Raw genomic sequence first — 16,565 nt, forward strand, 5'->3', positions numbered from 1 at the left:
GCTTCAGTCAGGGACCACCCAGGACCCCCGGGGCCTTGGGGCTGCCAGACAGGCACACCCCATGAGGATGCAGGGTCAGTGATGACCTGCCTGGGACCCCACTACTTCTCCACTTGGCAGCAGGGCTGAGGGATCTCCCAGGGCCAAGCCTCACCCGTCCACACCCCTGTGGCCTCCCCAGGAAGGGCCTGCGCCCCCAGCCGCATCAGGGCTTGGAGTTGGCTCTGAACGGTTCCCCAGGCCCTAGGCTCCAGCGGAAGAGACGACATATCAGACCAAGGGATCCCAACCCTGGGACCAGGACGCCTTCAGCTCTGCACGCGGACATGAAGTCCTAGGGCGATGTAATTTCAAAGCCGAATTTGTCCTCAGGAAAACCCGTGAAGACTACAGGCTTTGCACGAAAACTGCAGGTGGAAACGTACTTATCTCGTAAGACCACGCCTTCAATGCAGGCCCCAAACAGCACAATGCAGGAGAGATCCACAGCCCTTGTCAAGGAAAGGCGGGTCCGTGGGTGCAGGGTCCTCAGGTACGGGGGGTGGGGTGGGGTGGGTGGGGAGATGCTGGCCAGCGGGCCGCAGGATCCAGGTGGGCGGGGATCGTTCTGCATCCCATCCCATCCCGGGCACGTCCTGTCCCCCGTGTCCTCAGCGCACCCTCCTGGGGCTCTGTCCAGCGCCACAGAACGGGGCCCTGGGGTGGTGGACACACACCTGGCCTGGTGCTTGACCGCCAGGGATTGGCAGGGGACCACGCTGAGGGGACAATGCTCGGCTGGAAAGAGGCAGCCTTGGGATTGAGAAGCCAGAGACCCCGCGGGCCCAGCCTGCCGGCGGCACACCCCACACACCGCTGCGCATCACCGTCCACACGCGGCAGGATGACTGCTTCTGTTTTCTCTGCGATCGCATCACACAGTGGTGAAGAAGCCGGGGTCCTGACAGCAGCCCCTGCCCCGTCTCCCAGGGAGGATGACGTGGTGAGAGCACAGCCTAACCTGGGAAGTCACACGCTGGTGGCCGAGGGCACGATGCTGAGCCGGGGAGGGCATGGGGGCCTCCCCCCAGGCAGAGGCTGGAACCCTCGCCTGCACCCCTCCAAGGATACAGATGAAAGACGTCGTCACTATGGCCAGGATGGTCCCCGTGGGGATGGACTTCTGCGCATCCTTGAGGTCCCCGGACCGGTTTGAACCCGCCATGATACCTGTGAACATGGAAAATGCTGCAAAGACCCATCTGAGGAGTCAGTGCCATGTGATGGCAGCCCCTGCCCGGAGAGCTGGAAAGGCGGTCTCTGGGGAGACCCCGAAGGTGAGCTGCAGCCGAGGCTGCAGTCCAAGCTCCGCCAGCCCACGCTGCAATACTGCGGCTGGGGGGATGCGGGCCCAGGCACGCGGATGAGCACCCACGTCTACTGCTCCCCTGGATCCGAGGACGAGAACCGACCCCAACACTGACCCCCACGCCCCCCACACCCAGGGCTTCTCTGGAGCCTGTGTTAATCCCATGGCCAAGGGTCAGCCCAGAGACGGTGCTGAGCAATGGCTCACAGGCCCCCAGGACCTAAGGACTTTGGGAATGAGATCCTAGAACGACTCAGCCCAGCCAGCCAGGCCAGCAGACGCTGCGACCCCTCCCGCTGTGGCACCACCTTGCTCTAAGGAGCCACGGCCGGGGATGTTTCCACACAATCGGCTCCCACAAAGCTCTGGGAAGCCGGGTCGGTGGGGGCCACTTGACGCCCGGCTCGGTCCCATCTAAGGCGCAGCCTGAAGCACCCGTTGCTCGGGGTGGCCTGGGAGGCGGCAGAGCCCACAATCCAGTGCCGCGGAGACACCCGGAGCCACGCAGAGGCTCTGCCCCCACGCCCTCCACCCACGGCACAGAGCGCATGCGGACGGACAGGGGAGGCTGGAGCGGAGGTACAGGGAGAGGACCCCGGGCAGATCGCCCCCTCCATAGCAAGACGGGCCCACCTTCAGGGTAGGCAAGGGAAACACGAGAAGCCAGCGCTGTGGCCAGGCCCTGTGGCTGACCCTGGGCTCCAGGGCTTTCGGATGCGCTGAGATGAAGGCCGGGAGCAGACGTGGGAGGGACCAGAAGGGACCAGAAGGGCAGCTGCAGGCTGCACAAGCAGCCAGCGGCTGTCAGGGGCGTCCCGACAGGAAGGCCGAGTGGAGACAGCCGGGGGCGTGTGTGTGCGACTCGAAGAGCACGGGGCCTGGCCCCACCCCCTGGGGAACAACCAAGGGCCCCACCCACCGCCGGAACAAGGCCCACTGTTTGAGCAGGACACAGAGGGCCGAGGTCCCCAGCCTCTGAGCTCACACTGAAGCCACTCCTAGGTGTCTCCTAACAGCCTGCCAGGTGTTCCCAGCAACCCTACAACAGCTTCTCCTGACACAGGCCTGCCTGGGAGAGCAGCAGACAGGCTTCTCACAAATCCATCAGGACGCAGGGCAGAGACCTCAGCCACTTCCCCTGAGCCAAACAGGCAAGATAAGCAGGGGCAGGAAGGAACACACTAGAGAGAGAGAGACAGACAGAGAGACAGACAGAGAGACAGAGAGGGAGGGAGGGAGGGAGGGAAGGAGAGGGAGACAGAGAGAGAGACAGACAGACAGAGAGAGAGGGAAAGGGGTAGGGGGAGAGAGAGAGAGTGCAGGAGGAGAGAATGACAGAGACAGAGAGATGGACAAAGACAAAGAAAGAGAAAGATGGAAGCCAGGCGTGGTGGCTCAAGACGTCTGTAATCCCAGCACTTTGGGAGGCTGAGGATGGCTTGAGCTCAGGAGTTTGAGACCAGCCTGAGCAACGTGGGGAGACCCCTGTCTACAAAAAATACAGACATTAACCGGGCGTGGTACCGTGTGCCTGGGGTCCCGGCTGCCCCACTCTACAAAAAATACAGATATTAGCCGGGCGTGGTACTGCGTGGCTGGGGTCCCAGCTGCTTGGGAGACTCAGGTGGGAGGAATATTTGTGTCTAGGAGTTGAGGCTGCAGTGAGCCGTGATCACACTACTGCCCTCCAGCCTGGGTGACAGAGCAAGACCTTGCCTCAAAAAAGAGAGGGAGAGAAAGAAAGAGAAGGAGAGGCCTGGAGCAGCGGGCTCACCGGTCACGGAGGGGAAGTAGATGCCAACCAGCAGGGTGAAGGAGGCCGCGATGTCGGTGAGCACGTAGGGCAGTGCGCTGGCACGGCTCTCCTCTGCCACGGGCACCGAGGGCACACCTTTCTTCTCCACAAACGCCCCCGCGTGCGCGTACGTACTCCACAGGTTCTCTGCCGGGCAAGGAAGATCCCATGGGTTTCTGGCACCTTCTGTGCAGTGCCCCCGCCATGAGGCCGCCCACTCCCCGGCAGGTGCCACTGGTGGCCGGAGGGGAAGGGTCACAGCTTGTGTGCTGCAAGCAGGCTCCAATTCAAACAAGCTTTTGAGATGGTACCTCTGGGAAAGCTGCCTGTCTGCGTCTACGGAGGGAAGGTCAGCACTAAAGAGAAGCCTCATGTGGGGAACAACATATTCCTGGAAAGCCTGGGCTTCCCGTCTCGGGTTCTGGAAAGTCCGGGCTTCCTCTCTAGGGCTCTGGAAAGTCCGGGCTTCCCATCTCGGGTTCTGGAAAGCCTGGGCTTCCTCTCTAGGGTTCTGGGAAGTCTGGGCTTCCCGTCTCGGGTTCTGGAAAGTCCGGGCTTCCTCTCTAGGGTTCTGGAAAGCCTGGGCTTCCTCTCTAGGGTTCTGGAAAGTCCGGGCTTCCTCTCTAGGGTTCTGCAAAGTCCAGGCTTCCCATCTCGGGTTCTGGAAAGCCTGGGCTTCCCGTCTCAGGTTCTGGAAAGTCCGGGCTTCCCCGTCTCGGGTTCTGGGAAGTCTGGGCTTCCCGTCTCGGGTTCTGGAAAGTCCGGGCTTCCTCTCTAGGGTTCTGGAAAGCCTGGGCTTCCTCTCTAGGGTTCTGGAAAGTCCAGGCTTCCCATCTCGGGTTCTGGAAAGCCTGGGCTTCCCGTCTCAGGTTCTGGAAAGTCCGGGCTTCCCCGTCTCGGGTTCTGGGAAGTCTGGGCTTCCCGTCTCGGGTTCTGGAAAGTCCGGGCTTCCCGTCTCGGGTTCTGGAGCAGGTCTCGTGTACCCTGCCAGGGGTCCTTTTCCCTCAACCCCCTGGGGCAGGTCCGAGGCAGCCTCTCATCAGAGAAGGATACACAGAGGGGGAAGTTACCGCCCAGCCACCACTCCCTTCTTAACACAGCAAGTTCCTCATACATGCTGCCAGGAGGTCATGAAAATAAATCCATGGCATTAAGACCAGCTTGCTGACCATGACGGAGGCTGTCTCCCTGCCACACCGTGTTTGGCTCCTATGGCTCTGCCAGGGGTGTGTACAGGGACCCCCAGGCTCATCAGCAGCAGCTGGGAAGGGACTCGGCCAGGCAGGAGGAACTGGGGCCCTGAGAGTGACTCTAAGGCGAGAGCAGCCACCAGGGCCAGCGCCTGCTGCCCCCACCACCCCCCAGCCCCTGCTGCCCCCGCCACCCCCCAGCCCCCGCTGCCCCTGCCACCCCCCAGCCCCTGCTGCCCCCGCCACCCCCCAGCTCCAGCTGCAGCCCTGCGAGCCTCACCCAGGAAGACACCACTGGCCGCGCCCGGGATGCCCTGGATTTCGGTGACGTTGTTCTGGATGAAGTACTCGTCACAGGCGGCGCTGGGCTGGGAGCCGTTGCAGAAGAGGCCCCAGAGCGCGGAGGTGGCTGAGTTGTTGTGGATGCCGTAGGCCTTGACGCAGGCATCGAAGCTGCGCCGTGACAGCGTGCGGTTCCCCAGGAGGCAGACCCTGGGCGGGACAGGGAGGCACGGCACGTGTGCTGCCACCGAAGTGGCTTTTACTGCCCCACCCAGCTCCCCCAACGGGCACCCATGGTGTCACCCGCGAGTGGCTCCTGGCACCCTGCACCTCCCAAGACAGGAAGGCCACAGATCACGCCAGGGACTGGGCCCGGGGCAGGCTGCAGCAGGAACGCAAGGGCCAGGGATCACACTGGGGACCGGGGACCGGGGACCGGGGACCAGGCCAGGCTGCAGCAGGAACGCTGTACCGTACAGCCGTCCCCTCATCCATGGTTCGGCCACCCATGGTCCAAACGTGCTAAATGAAGCGTTCTAGACATAAACAATTCACACGTTTTCCACCGCGCAGTGCCGAGTAGTGAGGTGGAACCCAGCAACCTCCCGCCGCGCCAGCACAGCCACGCTGCAGCCACTCCCTCCCCGAGGCCCTCGGCGGCGTCCTGGCCGGCTCAGCTGTCACAATCTCAGTGTCTGAGTTCAAGCCACCCTCGTGCCACGTGCCAACGGCCAAGAGCACAGGAGTGCCACCCCCGACGTATAAGCCAGGCCTGTGCGTGGAAAACAGTCTACACAGGGCTGTAGCGTCAGGCATCGGCGGGGGGTCTCAGGACGGGTCCCCGAGGGGGAGGGCAGCTGTGCTTCCCTAAAATGGGCTTGTGGGGTTGCAGCTGTTCTGCCTCCCTCTGTTTTGAGGCCTCTATGAGGCTGTTCCTTCAGGGGCTCCCTCCACGCGGAGACGGCAAAACCGCGGGAGCCTCAAGGGGCTTGGCTGCTGGCCCTTTCTGGACCTGCTCCCTGCGGGCTCTGGTGGCCACTCCCATGTTCCAGGACCCTGGGCCGCCTCCCAGCTGCTCCTCCAAAAGGACAAGAAAAGAGCCCCTCCAAGCACCTCTGGGAGGGAGAAGAGACCCAGGCCCCAGCAGCAGCCAGGGCCACACCCACGACGCTCAGTGCACCTGACCGTGCTCAGGGCCACCGGCCACCCCTGAAACCTGCCAGACCCCTCACCAGCCCTCCTGCCACTGAGGAGGGTCTTCGTGCTCAGACCCGGCCACGAGGGTACCTCAGCCCACCTCACCGTTGGGTTTCCCGTAATCCCCAGAATGAGCCCACGGGGGTTCCCGCCGCGGTCACACCCAGCCCACCCCTTGCGGGGAGCTCGGCGTCAAGGATGATGGACGAGAGGCGGGCAGAGCCCACGGGACCTGGCCCCAGCCCCACACACCACCCACGGCTCAGAGGCCCCGAGACTCACGGGATGTCCGGGGGGTCGAAGGCAGACTTGATGACGCCGGCATAGATGGCCAGGATGGACAGCACGACGCAGGCCAGGAAGACCAGTGCCAGCTTGTTGACATACTTGACGCCCACAAAGACCACCAGAGCCATGAGCACGAGCGTGCACGTGCCGTACACACGCATGTTGTGCAGCATGGCGGCCGCCTCGCCACCCGCAGCCTCCACCTGGAAGATGGCCGCACCCGGGGAGATGTACGTCTGCGGGAACAAGGCGGGTCGGGAGGCCGTCCCCGGACACAACTCCCCAGTGCCCGTCCCTCCCGCAAGCCCCCAGCGCCACACAGGGGCCTCCTCCCAACAGGTGCCGGGGCCATCGGGACGCATCCGTGCTGGACGGAGCCCGCGGGGGTCAGCGCACAGGCCATGGACAGCCAGGGGCCTGAACGTTTCCCAGGAACCACCCGGGAGCCTTAGAGTAAAGCAACTTCAGGACCCGGGGCATCCGCATGTCTGCACTCAAAAGAAACACCTTCTGCTAAGAGGAATGTGACTGCTGCCCAGAGAGCTCAGCCCACCCCGGCTGGACGTCCTGGACACACACAGGGGCTGACCACGCCGGCGGGGGGCAACCTCTGTTCTGCCCAGATTCAAGGGAAGGGACGGAGACGTGAGACGGTGCTGCTCAGCTCCCTCAAGACCAGGACAGGACTGGGGTGCAGCAGGCATGGAGGGCATGGCACCCACCCCCACCAAAGGGGATCCTGGGAGTGCGGCAGCCACGGCACCCGGGGCAGGTGGAAAGACGGAGGGACATGGCCAGGGGGACTCGGGTTGGGACGGGTGTGGGTGGGACCCCACTGAAAGGTTTCAGAACCTTCTTGGCCATGTGGCTCTCTTCAGGAGCCCAGGAGGCCAGGAACCAGGTCTGGCAGCAGAGGGAGGGGCAGAAAGACTGGGGACAGGGGCTCAGGTGAGCGTCTCTGAAGCCCTGCAGGGACAGCGGGTTTCAGAACCTCAGCAGGAAGGACAGCACCCGTCGGCCAGAGAAGGGCGGTTCCCGTTCCCGCGAAGACCAAGGAACTCAGGCCACAGCTCTCGGCTGTGCTCAGGTGATGTGGGGCATGCTTTGAGCATGCCTGTTTTGAGAAGGTGATGACATCACCTGGTTGTACATTGCTGGGCTCTGGGACCCTCGGCCAAGTGCCCAGATCAGGCAGGGAAGAGGCTGGGATCCTGGTGAGAGGTTCTTCTAAGCGGAGTTCCAGCCCTGCTCCTAAAACAGCTCCGACTGCAGGACTACACCTACGCGGGGCTCAGATCTACAGTCCAGATGTCTACCCAGCTCATGCCAGGCACCCCTCACAGAGGGCAGCAATGGTGCTCAAGGGGGACACAGGTCGCTGCTGAGTGGACGCTGCCCAGTGGCTTCCGCCATGGCCAGAGCCCAGGAGAGCCCAGGGGCAGCCAGGACAGTGGGGTCAGGATGGCTCAGTGTGCTGTGTGTGCCACAGAGTGGGTCGGGCAGGGCGCCTTGGCATCCTGCCACAGACTGTGGGGTGGGAACCCTTCCAAAGCAGCACACTTACCAGAAAAATCTCGATGGTCCCCAAAATATACATGGCCCCTGCAAACGTCGTGCCCAGGTAGAAGCAGAGGCCGACAGCGCCTCCAAACTCGGGTCCCAGCGAGCGCGATATCATGTAGTAGGACCCGCCAGCTGCGGAGACAAAGGCGGCAGCCGCGGGTCAGGGGCGCACTTGGACTCGGACCCGAGGTGTGGTCTGCGCTGCCGTTCACGGGCAAAGGAGGGCCTGTCTCTGCGAAGGCAGCGTGTAGACCCTCATCCACCCGCAAAGCAGCACATGGAGATGCTTCCACGGTGAACTCTCCCCTCCCGAGGCTCGGCACACGTTCCATACCGAGAGCACGCGTTCTCATGGACATGAGGACCAGGTGAGGTCAGGGATAAGGCTCCCTGGGGAGCAGGAGGCCCCAACAGGTCCCAGAAAAAGTCCCGCGTACATCAGTGGCAGCCCCAGCCCCCACTTCCACGAAGTTTTGCTTATACAAAAGGTAAAAGAGAAACTAGGATGTTCAGGAGTCATCTCGTGTACTGTGAACCACGCACGCTAGCACTGGCGGGAAAGCCGGACGCAACCCCAGGGCTGCCTGGAGAACGCAGCTCTCCCTGCTCTGAGCAGTGCGTGTGCCATGTGGAAGGGGTTCTAGTGGACGCGGCCATCGTGAGGCAGAGACTGGTCCCCTGGCTGCGGAGGGAGACCCCTGGTGAAGGCCCTCGTGCTCTCCTGAGGCCGGGGAAGTCCGCTGAGCACCAAGCGATGCCCCCGTGGGGATGGGGACCAGCTGCGTGAGGACCTGGTGCTGAGCAAGCCCGGCCGTTAACACGCGCAGCACACATGCACTCAGAGGCAGACGTGGCATCATCTCCGTTCACTAGTTATTTCGTATCGTAATTCATTTATTGCTAATTAACAGTATCATCTCAGTTCACTAGTTATTATGTATTGTAATTAACTTATTACTAATTAACAAGGTCAGGGCAGTGTTTTGTCTTCACCTTCCCTCGTGAGATACAGGTTCCAAGAACTCAGCCTATGGCACACGCTGGGCTACAGGCGCCACTGGAATCGCCCGTGCCTCCCCCTCCCCAGCCCGCTGCCTGGTGGGCACTGCCTACCCTGGCAAGACATGGTCACCACGCAGCAAAATGGGGAAGAAAACCAAACAGCCGTGACCTCACGGCTCAAATGCCAGAGGAGCCAGTGGAGAACACGCAGAAGGCCCGGCTGAGACCCCCAGGCAGCCCCCAGCCCGGCCTCGCCGAGCGGCCTCCTCGCGGTTGCCGTGCGGCAAAACACAGACTCCTCTAACAGGACTCAGGGCCGCGGCTGGCGGGCACCCCTTACCTGGGACCACACCGTTGGTAGCGATCGCACTCATGGAAATGGCGGTCAGCATTGTCTGCAAAAAGACAGGCGGCCATCTGAGGAGAGTTTTCCAACAGCCTGCCAGCATCGCAACACTCCCAAGTCAGGGTCTATGACCTGGCTCCCGCCGAATGCCAGCCCCCAACTCCAGGGCTCTCCGTCTCAATGGAGTGGCTAGGAAACAGGACCTGGAGGCTCCCGGGCACCTGGCATGCAGTGTCCTGGTTCCCACCCCTTTCCCTATGACAGCGACCCCTGAAAGTGCCCAAGGTCCTTCCAAACTGGAGGTGATGTCATCAAAACACAGGGTGTCCCTTCCCTTGGAAGCCTCAGCCCCCGGATGCCGCCCCATGACACCCACCACTGGCTGAGATGCCTGTCCGCAGACACGGGTAAATGAGGTGCCAGCACGCCAGTCAACACACCAGCGCTAACCCCGGACAGTGTGGCGTCTCATCCCCGCAGCTGCCCCGGCTCTTGTGGAGGAGACGGCGCTGAACGACGTCTACACGGGCGTCTGGGGAGGGCCCTACTGTCCGGCTGCCACCGCCCGAAGGCACAACCACAGCGGCCAGGGGAGATGGCATCTGGGGAGAGCCCTACTGTCCGGCTGCCACCGCCCGAAGGCACAACCACAGCGGCCAGGGGAGACGGCATCTGGGGAGAGCCCTACTGTCTGGCTGCCACCGCCCGAAGGCACAGCCACACCTGGCCGGGGGAGACTCACACAGGTGCAGCACATGGCCACGATGAGGAAGGACTCCAGGACACCGGCCACCCCCACGATCCACGTCAGGCGCAGGAAGAGGATGACGCCCAGGATGTTCTGCAGGCACGGCAGGTAGACGCCGATGAAGGTGCCCATGCGCGGAGCCTGCGACAGAGCATAGCGTGTCCCGGGGGCTTGGACCCCACACCCAAAGGGAGCCCCCTCCCCAGGCTGCACTCAGGCCCTGGGCAGGCAAAGCGGCCGTGGGGGCAGGAGGGGGCAGGAGTCCTTCCCAGAACAGATGGAGGTTCAGAGAGAGGCCCAGGACAGGACCCCTGACCATCCCGGAACAAGGGCTTAGGAGAGGGGAGCAGAACCACATGGTTGGCAGAGAACCAAGATGCAGCTGCTCCGCTGTGCCTCCCTGACGGAGGGAAACCTGTTACACTGGAAAAGTTATGGAAAAAACAAGAGGGAGAACGAGAGGGCCCCTGGCTCCGTTCCCTGGATGGCTCAGGGCCTCAGATCTGACACCCCGGGAGAGCCTGAGACTTCAGGAATGGAAGCAGAGCCAGCGGAGGGATGAGACGGCTGCTGCCCATAAAGCTAAAAAAAAAAAAAAAAAAAAAATCCACAGCTCAGCATCGGCCCTGGGCGGAAACTGACACATCTTAACCGGGCACGGAGGTCACCACCAGATAACAGCAAAGGTTCAGATATCCACCCTGGGGGCCACCCCGCCTGCCCCAGCACGGAGCAGGCAGCCTGCTTCAGACACCTGTGCCAGAGAGGGGGACACACCCTGTGCCCTGAGGAAACCCGCATGGGCAAGGGTCAGCAGCACAGCCAGGAGCAGGCCAGCGCCTGCCAGGCAGCTCCCCAGCTCCGCTCGGGACAGGCCAGGCTGGGGTAGAAGTTTCAGCTCCATCCCCACTGCCTGCTCAGCCCCACTCCCGCCATGAGCAGAGGCACGTGGCTCAGACCTGGAGGACGGCTGGTGCCAGCACAAGGTGACGTTTTAACAGGAAAACGTTTCAAGGTCAATACGGAAAAGGGGGAAGGTTTTATTTGAAGACACTTCCTGTGAACAACGGCCACAATGTGGATCAGAACAGGCCCCGTGCGGGGCTTCGATCCTGGGGTTCACACAGCCCAGGCCTGGGGAGGATGGGAACAGGGCACCAGGTGAGGGGCAGCTCCCAGGGAGAGCACGCTGAACACCACACCACAAAAGCAAACAGGGTGGCTTCCGGGGTCACCGTGCCGGAACGCCTCCCACAGACAGGCCGAGGCTGGGGCCAGGGCAGGGCTCTAGGGCTCCACCAACTTTAGGACCCTGGGAAAAATAATGTTAAGAGAGCAGCTCGGAGCGTGGGAAGCCCTGGATCTGAGAGCCTGGGGGATTCACTTGGTTCCCTGAGCCCTAGGTGGGAAGCAACAGGGGAGCGACTTGCTTCTGTCGGGGGCCCTGGAGAGGAGAGGGTGACGGGGCTGGGGGCCGCTGCTGGGCCCCCCAAATCTGGGTATGCTTTGTTCTTGGTGCAAACGAGAGAAGCGGTGGCGGATGGTGGAGAACTGGCTTTGGGACATTCTCACTGGATAAAACTGAGAGCCCAGGGCAGAGGTGACAGCAAGGCTCCAGGGACAATTGTTGCTGTGACTTCCCAGAGAGGCTTCAGCTAATGCAGGAGCCAACAGGCAGAGCTCCAGGCAGAGACGCGGTCCACACAGGGGCCCCTGCCCTCCAGGCTCAGCCTCAGATCCCGCAGCCCCGTGACAGGCGAGTCAGAAGCTGGTTCTCGGCCAAAGGCGGGGGATCCTGACTCCTCACGGAAGGGCATGGCCGGCCTTGGCCTCTTGGTTCGCGCCTAAAAGGCAACTTTTAAGGCTCAACCTGACCCAATTTCAGGCGCGGGAGGCTGGAGATGCCTGGGCCCTTGAAAAGGCTCCTCAATGGGAGCAGGTCTGCTGGGGATGAGCCTCTGAGCCTGGCAAAGAGGACGAGGGGCGGCCCCTGCCCCTCCACCCCAGGGGCCGAGCCACGGTCCCCTAAGGGAGCCGAAGGAGTCACTGCCAACTGAAACCCGCCACCGTCAAACAACAGGCCTGCTGGGGTCACCGGCCCTGGTCCCTCCACGACTGAAACGCAGGCAGCATCAGCCTGGGGCACCTGCATGTTGTCCCTGAGGGACAGAGGCCTGAGAGCCACCAGCCTGGGGGTAGGGTTGCCAGGGAGGGCCAGGGAGAGCCTTCCAGGTGGGAACCTCCTGGGCCCTGGCCCACCGTGTGCCGTGAACAAACGCACCTGCCTGGACGTTTCAGTCATGTCTCAGTACCAAGTAGGGTGAGAGAAGCTGGGGTGTGCTCTCTATGGGCACCTCATGGCAGGCTGGGCTCCACCAGGCAGAGGGGTTGGAGCTGGATGGCCAGGCCAGTGGTGCCTGAGCCCAGCCGAGCTGGAGCTGAAGCCTGTTCCCGGAGCACTCGGACCAGGCCCGTGGCAAGACACCTGCTCCCTGGAGAAAGCCAACATCTCCCTAGGACACAAACTCCAGCACACAGGCGGACAGACAGGGAAGGCCTGTGGCTCCTGAGTTTTGGTGCCAGAGTACCAGCCTGAGCCCATGAGGCCTCAAGGTAGTGCCCAGCATGCGTGAAACCCCAGAAAGGTGCTGAGTGCTGAGCCTGGCAATACCCAGTTCCACAGCGTCCACGTGCAGAAAGGTGCTGAGTGCTGAGCCCGGCACAACACCACCCAATTCCACGGCGTCCACGTGTGGCACGGCAATACCCAGTTCCGCAGCGTCCACGTGCAGAAAGGTGCTGAGTGCTGAGCCCGGCAATGCCCAGTTCCACACCATCCACGTGCAGAAAGGTGCTGAGTGCTGAGCCCGGCAATGCCCAGTTCCACACCATCCACGTGCAGAAAGGTGCTGAGTGCTGAGCCCGGCAACACCCAATTTCGCAGCGTCCACGTGCAGCAGTGATGGTCCCACCCCAAAGGCTGGCCAAGCTACAGACAGGCGGGGCGGCCAGAGGCTCCCCGAGCCAGGAGGGACCCAGCAGGGGAACCAGAAAGAGGTCCAGAGATGCAGCTTCTGAAGAGGCCACTACCCTGTCCTGGGACAACAGCCAGGGCTGAGGGCCCTCATGAGGCCAGGCCCCACCCCAAGGTGGCCGCACGGTCACGTCCCTCGTCTCCGGTTACTTCAACCCCAGAGTGAGGCTTCTCAAAAACAAAACCAAATGTCTTCAAGTATTCTGGAAATGCAGTATTAATTCCGCTGTGTTTACAGTAAAAGGAAGGAAAGAGACATCTTCAGCGGCCTGACTTCCCGACTGCTGTGTGGGACCCAGGTCAGCAGAACACTGGACGCTGGCAGGAGGCACTCAGGGGTGGTGTCGACGCAAAGCGCAGAGCCCAGGCTGGGCGGATGCAGGGGAGGGCAAGGGGCCGGCCGAGGGACGCCCCACTTGGTGGAGGTCACACGCAGCAGGGGGGCCCACCCTCCCTGGACCTGGGGGCGCCTGGCTCAGCACCTCCTTCCTTCCTGCTCACTGGCCTCTACCTGGCACTACAAAACCCTCCCTTCTGAGAAGATAGGGATCTCCTGACGGTATTTTTAGAGTTAGAAAGTTAAGGAAAATAATAGGGGAATTTAAAAATCACCCTAAAAAGCCAACGTATGCCCTTAGCTGTCTGCCGAAGGAGGGGGGCACAGGCTAGGGGCTGACTCGGGAAATGACAATTTTGTGTCAAGACTGGGGGAGGCCGTCGCCCGGCTTCAGAGCAGGGCCTGCGCTGCTTGGTTTCTTCCGGTGGATTATTTTTTTTTGTTTTTTGTATCTTATTCTAAAGCAACACACACATATTTGAAAGAAGATTTAAAAAGCAGAGGGAGTTGAGAAGAAACTGAGCCACCCGCCGCACCCCCACAGCGAGGACGTAAGATCTCCCCCAACGGGGGTCCAGGGTCTTTCTCGCCTGTGAGCGTCACCTCAGGGCCTCAGGCCTCAGGGTGGCTCTCAGGCAACCCATCTGTGCAGGACGGCAGAACCCTCCCAAGGATGCTCAAGGGGTTTCCACACCTCGTCACCCACAGAAACCACTCAAGGGAAACCTTTCCCCACTGCACCCTGCCTCGTTTCCTAGGATGGATTCCTGGAAACAAATCCTCAAGGAATAAAACTGCAGGGAAAATGCTACCAGGCTAAGTGTCCTGGACAGGAAATGAAAAGGAGGGCGGCCCCTGGGAGCACCGAGGCCACAGCACCCTCTGGAAGGGGCCATGTCCCGGCCTCTCGGCACCATTCAGACTCCTCTCCACAGCAGGAGATGGGGCCGCTCCCGCAGAACGAACAAAACACCCCAAGTTCATTTCTCGACAGGGAACCCGGCCGCCCAGATGCATGGGGGATGTCACGCTTCCCCGGACGGTGGAGAGGGAAGAGGGCTCGACAGGAGCTGCAGGGCAGGCACCATCGAGCCCTCCCAGGAAGAAAGGGTTGGACGCGGCCATGGCACCAGAGCTCAGGGCAGCTCTTCTGACGAGCAACTGCCTTGCCGGCGTGATCTAACCCTGCCGGGACACACAGGGCGGGGACTGGGCGGGCACGGGCAGGGCGGCAGTACCTTGGCCTCGCGCCGCCGGCTCTCCTCGTCCTCCTCGTGCTCCACCACGCCCTGGCTCAGGTTGGTGTAGTTGGCCAGCTTGTTGAGCAGCGAGGACACCATGGGATTGCTGTCCATCTCCTCCTGCGGGGCGTGGACGTGGTCACAGGCGGCCCGCACCTCGCCGTGGGCCCCCCGAGCTCCCTCCCCGTGTTCAGGGTGTGGAGCTCAGGCCCTCACCTGGTCCTCAGCCCCTGGGTCTGAAGCAAGCCAGAGAGGCCTGGACACCTGTGTGGCAGGTCTGAGTCCGAGGCCAGGGCTCCAGGCCTCACTGAATGGGACCACCCACCCATGGCAGGGACCCCAGGATGTCCAGCACTCAGCAGCTCAGAGGGGTTCCCGTGGGGCCAGAGCACCCTAGATCCAGGAAGGAGCCCAGAAGCCACCAGCCGAAGAGCACGTCCCAGCTCAAGTGCGGGACCGGGCCCCCGCCACGGCCTTCAGGACAGGGAGGCCCCAGTTCCTTCCACGTGGTGTCCAGTCCTGTGGGAGGCCCCGGCCTGGGGACCCCCAGGGGTTCCTTTACTTTTCCACATCAAAGCAACGGCCCTGGCACCTTCTTCTTCTAAAAAGTAAAGTTACCTCGAAAAGTGCCATGTTCTTCCCTTCAAAGAAGCTCTCTTGTTCCACCTCGACATTGTTGAGGAATGGGCTGTTTTCTCTTGGATTTCCATCTCCTAGTGAGGGAAAAACAATTCAGAGTCAGCTTAGAAGGAACTAAAAGCAAGCACAGAAGGCCAACTACAGATCTTGCATGGACGGCTCTGGTCCCCACTAGCTGTCACCTCTGAACCATGGCTAAGGGTGATACTTCTCACACACTCTCCTTCCTTCCACACATCTGTGTTCCAAAGAAAGAGGCATTTCCCAGGGTGCACGCTAGCCCCAGGACACACGCTAGCCCCAGGGCACACGCTAGCCCCAGGGCACACGCTAACCCCAGGGCACACGATAACCCAAGGACACACTCTAGCCCCAGGGCACACGCTATCCCCAGGGCACACGCTAGCCCCAGGACACACGCTAGCCCCAGGACACACGCTAGCCCCAGGGCACACGCTAGCCCCAGGGCACACGCTAGCCCCAGGGCACACGCTATCCCCAGGGCACACGCTAGCCCCAGGACACACGCTAGCCCCAGGGCACACGCTAGCCCCAGGGCACACGCTATCCCCCACACACATCATCATTGAAGACAAAGCCCCCGAAAGCCTCAGCAAGTGAGCTGTTCAGCCCAGGGCAAGGGTACCTCCCTCTGGCATTGAAAATCTCTCATTCAGCCAAATGTGGGCAAAATTCTCACTTTTAAAAGTCGGGGGGTGGGGCACCTCCTAGCCTTGCTGCTTAATCCGCCATTTCGGAGGGACACAGAGGACTTCCCACTGTTCCCTGTTGAGGACGCCGCCCACAGGCTCTCTAGGTAAATGAGCCCCTCCTGAGTCTTTCAAGAAGGCTGGGCCGGCGACCCCTCCATGGGGCTGAGCCCAGGGCTTGGAACCAGGGGATAATCCTAGCAGCTGCCCGAGAGCATGAGCAAGGGAATTGGGGAGGAGGACTTGAGGCTCCCTGGCGGGTTGAGGCCCAATGGCCCATGTGATGGTGTTAGGAGATAGGGTCCGTAGGAGGTGGGGCCTGTAGGAGGTGGGGTCCATGGGAGGTGGGGTCCGTGGGAGGTGGGGCCCATGGGAGGTGGGATCGGTAGGGGGTGGGGCCCATGGGAGGTGGGGCCCGTGGGAGGTAGGGGCGGTAGGAGGTGGGCCCTTAGGAGGTGGGGCCCGTAGGAGGTGGGGTCAGTAGGAGGTGATGAGGTGTGGAAGGGGATGAAAGTCCCTACATCCAGGCCTCCGCAGCAGAGCTCTTGCCCTCCCACCCTCCATCGGAGGACACGGCAGGGAACCTAGGGCCCTCGCCAGACCCCAAACCTGCCCAGGCCTTGGTCTAAGACTTTCAGCCTCAAGAACTCTGAGAAGTTTCTGTCTTCATGAATCACCTGACCTGGGGGACTGTCACAGCAACACAAGGAACTCGGCACAGGCCACTGCAGAGACCACGGCCTTCCCGGGACCCCTGAGCAGCCCATGGCCAGGAGAACAGGGTCTGCAAATGCACATGCCCCAGCCAGGCACGGTGAGGAGCTGAAGGGCATCAAACCCACAGC

At 62.0% G+C, this 16,565-nt stretch overlaps 1 protein-coding gene across 8 annotated transcripts in view; it reads right to left on the reverse strand.

The window, feature by feature from the left end:
• The window catches only part of SLC12A7 (solute carrier family 12 member 7), a 108,201-nt gene that overhangs the window by 26,457 nt on the left and 65,179 nt on the right, over positions 1-16,565 (reverse strand). For all 8 annotated transcript variants that reach the window (XM_054684135.2, XM_024356527.3, XM_054684140.2 and 5 more), the window contains exons 2-11: positions 14,990-15,084; positions 14,369-14,491; positions 9,754-9,900; positions 9,006-9,060; positions 7,665-7,795; positions 6,095-6,336; positions 4,614-4,825; positions 3,123-3,290; positions 1,111-1,209; positions 426-483 (exon numbers count right to left, since the gene is read on the reverse strand). In XM_054684135.2, coding sequence (XP_054540110.2) covers positions 426-483; positions 1,111-1,209; positions 3,123-3,290; positions 4,614-4,825; positions 6,095-6,336; positions 7,665-7,795; positions 9,006-9,060; positions 9,754-9,900; positions 14,369-14,491; positions 14,990-15,084 — 1,330 coding nt within the window. The remainder of the gene's footprint in view (positions 1-425; positions 484-1,110; positions 1,210-3,122; positions 3,291-4,613; positions 4,826-6,094; positions 6,337-7,664; positions 7,796-9,005; positions 9,061-9,753; positions 9,901-14,368; positions 14,492-14,989; positions 15,085-16,565) is intronic.

This window comes from Pan troglodytes, chromosome 4 (assembly GCF_028858775.2).
Source record: "Pan troglodytes isolate AG18354 chromosome 4, NHGRI_mPanTro3-v2.0_pri, whole genome shotgun sequence".
NCBI classification, from domain to species: domain Eukaryota; kingdom Metazoa; phylum Chordata; class Mammalia; order Primates; family Hominidae; genus Pan; species Pan troglodytes.